Genomic DNA, 6,544 nt, shown 5'->3' with positions numbered 1-6,544 from the left:
ACGATACAAAAACTCTTAAGTTAATCGCTTAACGGCCAGTATAAAGCGGGTTATTTATTTTACCATTTTTTTCCTCTCTTTCTCTCTCTCTCTCTCTGTCTCATTTCTTTTTTTCTTAAGTACCTGAAAAATCTAGCTTTGGAAAATCTTGTCTCTCGCTTCTCAAGTTGAGATCTAGAACCGGTGAGGTCTTGGTGAAATTTTTCAGTAACGCGTTTTACGCTCTCATTCAGGTTTTAATAAGTCAATAGTCTCTTCAATTGACGGATCTTCATCACCGAATCGAAAAAAAAAAAAAAAAGAATCACCAAAATCGCACCGATTTTGATTCTCACTTCTCAAACGCAATTCTTAAATATTCCCCCTTCTCTTTTTTCTCTCTTTCTCTTTCTTTCTCCCGCTCCATCCCTCAGAAAAGTCCGTCTCGAACTTTTTGCCTTAACGACGAAGACTATACATCCTTCTATGATAAATGCGATTGGTACGACTAAATTGAGTGGCGAAAGGCCAGACTATCACCGACGAATCGTGTGGCACACCCGCGGCGTGCGCGCGAGCTAGAAGTTTATCTCTCCTTCATGACGTCCCATTCAAAAAATACGCATCTTTATTGTAGTGCGAGACGTTTGCTCGAAATTTTATACACGCGAAAACACTTTGCTCTCACCGACAATCTCCTCGCATTTCCTTCTCTCTGCCGTCTCTTTTTCTCTTTTACGGCTTTTCTCTCCCCCTCCCCCCATCTCTCTTTCTCTCTAATATATACAGGAAGATAGAACACGTCTCTCTTTCTTTTACTTTTAGCACGGGAATAAATAGACTGAACTCTCTTACTCTCTTTCTCTCTCTCTCTCTCTCTCTCTCTCTCTCTCTCTCTCTCTATCTCTCTCTACTCACTTTATACAAATAGCTTTAGTGAAAACGCGCGAGTCTCTCTTTCCTTAAGATACACTCATGGTAAAACAAAGAAACAATTTAAAAGAGATCGTGGAAGAAAACGACGCCACATTATCGTAAATGTATATTTAAATGGTTCTTCTGGAAAAATAACATTATCGTGTTTCAACGAATTACAGAGGGATTCGGATAATGTCCACGGATTTTCAACAGTTTGTTAAAAAATTAAATTGTCAATTATACACTTTTTCCTGTCGGGAAATATATATATGTGTGTATGATCGTGCGATAATTAAATAAATGAAATAACATATAATCAATCTACGTTTTGCTTTACAACGCAAAATATAACTCCATAAAAACATAAATTTTTAATTGCAAGATGATTTAAAAAGTACGATTTACAAATAAACAAGACAAACAACTCGAATACATATTGTTAAGCTATACGAAACAAATATTATATTACTGCAGTAACAATGATATTTTACAAAAATGTATTTTCTTTTTTTTTTACCTACTTCTGCAGTCTTCGATACGGCGCATTAACATAAATATTGCTTAACATATTTTTCCATATATTAACTGTTGAATTATATTATAGTTCTTCGCTCGAATTTTCTCTTTTTTTTTCTCCTTCGAAAAATTTGCTGTTTTTCATTCATGTTTCTTCAGAAGCAATTTGAATCATATAAATAATCGCACAAAATAAACTGTAATCGAAATTATAAATTTAAAACCAAAAATTATTTTTTTTTAAATTGCGTAATTCATCTATAAATGTTCGCGTCACGAAATCAAAGAAATTCATCAGGATTGTCAGATATTGAAATCTTTATGTTCGTGATTTGTCAGATATTGAAATCTTTACGTTCTATTGCGAGAGATATGGATAGAGATATATAAATTTACGTGATAATCAAGATAAACTAGAAAAACATCAAGCGCACGAGGTAGGTATCTATTGCTCGTCCTTTAACTGAATGTAAAACCGAAGTAAATGTGAAAATACGCGATAGTTACATTTGTAGCGAAACGATTAAATCACATGTGTCTCACAGAAAAACAAAACGTGTTAATAATTTCATTCAGTATTGGCGTACGTGTAGAATGTGTAAATCAGAAAGAAATAGTGTAGTAAAAAACTTATTTCAATTATTAAAAAACACTACAATTACTAAAAATTACTATTACATATCAAATGTTACTCACGTAACAGTGTTATTACATTTTAGAGCTATACCAAAATGCAAAAATAATCAATAATCGAAGTAGCAAATAGAATTAATATCAATAATGAAGTTTTTTTCTTTGATCTTTGCTTGGTGCTAAGTAATCGGTTATATGTTTTTCTCTTAAATGTGTACATATCAATAGAGCGCGTCACTCATTTTATATTTTCAAAATATTTTTAATGTAGTATCATGTTATAAAGTTTTCTTATTTTTTAATCCTGTTAACATGCATGATTACTGAAAAAAAAATATCTATAGGAAAATAAGAAGAAACTACATCCTATGAAAAGAGAATAAAAAAAAAAAAAATAAATAAAAAAAAAAAAGAATCAACGAACTGATTTAATAATTGATGATTGATTTACACATTCTACACGCTTATACCCGCCTCTCACATACATCAATTCATTACTTGACGAAGCCTTCACTTTGGTTCATATCACGTAATGAAACACTATTCACAGGAACACGGTTACACACTTGGATTACCTGAAGCTACGATTTGTTTCTTACATAACATCGAAAGAGAACAGAAAAAAGAGAGAAAGAATAAATCTCGAGTTTTTTTCTATATGTATATATATGTATATATAAATATATACATATATACACATATATATATATGTGTAATATGTATTGTTTAATTATATGTATATATGTATATATTATATCGCGCGCGCCGGGTAAAAATTTGGAATGGATATTAGCGCCCGACGACGTTCATTACATCATAATTCATACAACGAAATATATTTGAGGATGAACTCATTCTCTCGCGCAGCCTGTCCCGTTCTCACACAATTCTTTTACATTGTTATACAAAGGTTCAGAGTCCATAGTAAAATTCTCCAGTCACTCTCACACATCTCACAACAGCACATGGAAATACGATATAAATTCTGTACTCATCTGAAACAAAGTGAAGCATTTTTGTACTAAAGTGCAGCGATATATATATATATATATGTATATTATATTATACCTTTTTTTTTTTTTATATAATGAATTATCTACGCAAATGTACAATCGTGGATTTTTACATGCACCATGACAAGGTATGGTCGGGCCGTACAACAGATAGCTATTAGAATAATCCGTAGAACGTGCTTATTGCTACTCTGTCTTGTCTCTTTCTTAATATGTCTCTATAATGTATGCAGTTGTGTTTGTTTCAACTCCCTCTCATTTTTTTGGTAGAAGGATCGTCTGAAGAGAATATGCCGAGAATTCACAGCAACAATTGTTTCTTTTCTTTTCTCTTACAAAGTTAGAGTTATTATATATAGATACAGAGATATATAAGCATTACACGAAAGGCAAAGACGATGAATTCCAAAGAGACTGCACACATCCCCGTTCACTATATCCTAAATTGTTTTTTTTTCTTTTTTTCAAAGAGGATTTCTATTATTATTTGTCTATTCAGTCTGACCACACCATGTTACAACGTGGAATATCTCTTCAGCACAATATACTGTATATATTATGCTGGTAAAGTTGAATTATATAAATTCAGGCTCTCTTCTCTTTAACTCTGCGAGGGATCTTTTTATCATTGATCGTTAATTGTGGTTTTGCTTATCTCTGTTATTTGTTTATCTTAATATGCTTCTCTTCTCTCTCCCTCTCTCTCTCTCTCTCTCTCTCTCTCTCTCTCTCTCTTTCTCTCTCTCTCACTCAACTGTTCCTCGCTGCAAAATTTTATCGACTTGACTAGAAGATTGCGTTTACTAAACGATTCTTAACAATTCAAAATCTAAGTTTGCCATTACATAAACGATCTGTACCTTACACAATCTAATATCGTTAACACCTAATGGTAGAAGGATTGATGATCTACTACTGTGGTATCGACTCGAGAATTCTAATTAATAAACAGTACTCGCCTCTCTCTTGTACTCTCTCGTCATCTCGTTTCCTAACGCATACACTCACACATGTATCCATTCGCATGTACACGCAAACACGCATATCAACGTGAAATGGATTATATATTTATTCGTCAGTATTTAAATTCACGAATTATCTCTCTCTCTCTCTCTCTCTCTCCTTTCTCTCTCTCTCTCTCTCTCTCTCTCTCTCTCTCTCTCTCTCTCTCTCTTTCTCCCTCTCGCTCGCTCGACTGAATCTGCGGTGGCGCAAGCGTTAAATGTTCCAACAGCTTTAAATCACGGAATTCGCGTCCAAGCGCTTGTAGTTAATATTTACAATGCCATCACCCGCTACGGATTTTTCAATCGGTAATTTAAGATCGTTTAAGATACTGTATGAATCGTATTCTGTTTCGATCGCACTGAAACGCCTGCGCCGCTCTGTCGCTTCGAAAGCCACGAAAGCGACTAATGATATAGTAACACATTGCGGTATTCGCGCGAGCGTTCGATTGCTAAGACTACCTTTTCTTGCCAGGTTGCTTCGATGGCGGACGCTTCTTCAGCTTGTGATCCGTCGACTTGACCGTCGTTGGTTTCTTCTTCAGTCGCTCCGGCGAGCCGTTGCAGCACGTGCAGCCCTTTTTCACGTGACCGCGCAAACTGGATCTCCTGGCGCGGCAATCCGCCGGTTCCAATGTCAGCATAGTATTCGTCTCGTCTTCCGACGCTTCGGACACCTTGTCATTCGACATCACCATCGATTCCGTTGTGGGTATCGACTCGGCCGCGGTCTTGGGAATCCGTTTGGAAAGTGCTATCGTCGCAGTCTTGTGATCGGCGCGATTCAACACCACTCTTGCGTTGACCAGCTTTTCTTTTCTTTTTACATAAGTGCAGTTACGATCGGAGGACAAGGATTTTAACGTTTGCACACTATCGTCCAGGCCATTGCTTAATGCGACATTGTCCTCTGTTTGGCTGCCTAACGACTCGCTGATGCTCGAGTCCTCGTCGTCGCTGCTGAACCTCATGCGCTCGGACATGGGGCTATCCCACATGTACGAATCCATGTGCACTTTTGATGACGGCATGCGCTTCTTGTTGGTGTACGTGTATTTGTGCGTGGACAGAAGCGGTCCAGCTACGCCCAGCGGGGACAATGGCGACGATATTGTATGATGATCTACAGCATTGCTGCTCAAGAGAGTCAGGCTCTCGTCTCCTGAACTGATCATCGAGGCATTGTTGACGTTAATAGTGGGCGGCAGCGATTCCGAGTCTAAATCGATGTCCAGTTTTATGTTGCACGGTATACTGGATGCGCTGCTAGGTGTACCCTCTTTCGAACCACTTCTCGACACTAGCTTGACACGATGACTGCCCATATCCTTCGATGAATCGTTTTCCAGTGAGACAAGATTTGTTGGTGACAACCTGGACATATCGGAATTGCTATTCGACGCTTCGTCTTGGCTCAGGCTGTCCAGAGTCAGTCGCATGTGTTTTGACGGAGTATCAAATTCTTTCTCTCGCTTTCCTCTCTTTAACGAGTCCTTCAAAACTCTCGTGCGCTGGCTTGTACTCTTCTTGCGTTCGGTGGTCTTGAAATCGCTCGTAGGACTGGCGTCTCTGCTACCACTTGACGAATCCAATGATCGAAAGTACGTACTGTTGTACGATTTCATGCCTAGAGGCTGGCTACAGGACGCATCCTGCGAGGATTGATCGAACGATGGCGAATGATTCGTGTCAAATAATAAATCCGCCTCGGGAAACAGATCGCTAGTGCTAGGCTCGTCGATTCCCAAGTTCTCGCACTCTTCCGACAAGCTTTTCTGCATCTTGAGCTCACGCTCATACGCCGCGGCTTTCTTCTCCGCTCTTTGCTGCTGTATCAGCTCACGCTCCAATTTGGGAATCAACTGCGACTTCATCAGACTCAGATGATTAACAAAGTACTTTTTGTTCGACTGGAAAGTCTGTCCGCTCGCCATGTCAATGCTTTGGTTCTTGATCTGCAGCACGCTCTCCGAATTGTCACTGTCCCTGAAATAAATCGTGAGCATTTAATTCTCGAAATAATGTTCAATTAAAACTCTTTAATAGCACGCTCGAACTTTTAACAGTTACCTAGAATACGCTTTCAAGGAATCATCGCTCAGTGTGTTTATCGACGTAGGAACATATCTCCATGGTGTGTCAGGCGAAATCTTGCCTTCCGAATCCCAGGCTTCCTGCAAACGCGCATTTTCGTACAATAGTCCATTTCCAATCTTGCAGGTTCCATCAAGCGTTTCAGTAGACGGTTGCATAGCTGACTCTTGACTGTCCGAACTGCTCGGTCCGCCGGTCACCAAGAACTGCGCCGTGCTATCAATGACACTCGACTGCTTGTTCGAAGTAATAGAAGACAAAGACTCTGTAAAAAAAAACACGTAAACAGAGATTAAAGAGTGTTGCTTTGAATGTTTTATATATGCAGTAATGTGAAAATAATATTATATTTAATAATACGTATTAACAAAATAGTAATGAAAT

At 38.1% G+C, this 6,544-nt stretch overlaps 1 protein-coding gene across 3 annotated transcripts in view; it reads right to left on the bottom strand.

Annotated features, from left to right (window-relative positions):
- Window positions 1-2,740: 2,740 nt before the first annotated feature.
- The window catches only part of LOC109852324, an 80,412-nt gene continuing 76,608 nt past the window's right edge, over window positions 2,741-6,544 (bottom strand). For 2 of the 3 annotated variants that reach the window (XM_020423421.1, XM_020423595.1), the window contains 2 exons: window positions 6,137-6,425; window positions 3,116-6,052 (listed from right to left, as the gene is read on the bottom strand). In XM_020423421.1, the coding sequence (XP_020279010.1) occupies window positions 4,525-6,052; window positions 6,137-6,425 (1,817 nt within the window). In that variant the 3' untranslated portion in view covers window positions 3,116-4,524. Of the gene's footprint in view, window positions 3,042-3,115; window positions 6,053-6,136; window positions 6,426-6,544 lie in introns of those variants that run through there. The other variant, XM_020423506.1, reaches the window with a different exon arrangement.

This window comes from Pseudomyrmex gracilis, unplaced genomic scaffold (assembly GCF_002006095.1).
Source record: "Pseudomyrmex gracilis isolate BER0280 unplaced genomic scaffold, ASM200609v1 scaffold_0, whole genome shotgun sequence".
NCBI classification, from domain to species: Eukaryota; Metazoa; Arthropoda; class Insecta; order Hymenoptera; family Formicidae; genus Pseudomyrmex; species Pseudomyrmex gracilis.
This window is presented reverse-complemented; position numbering and strand designations above follow the sequence as displayed.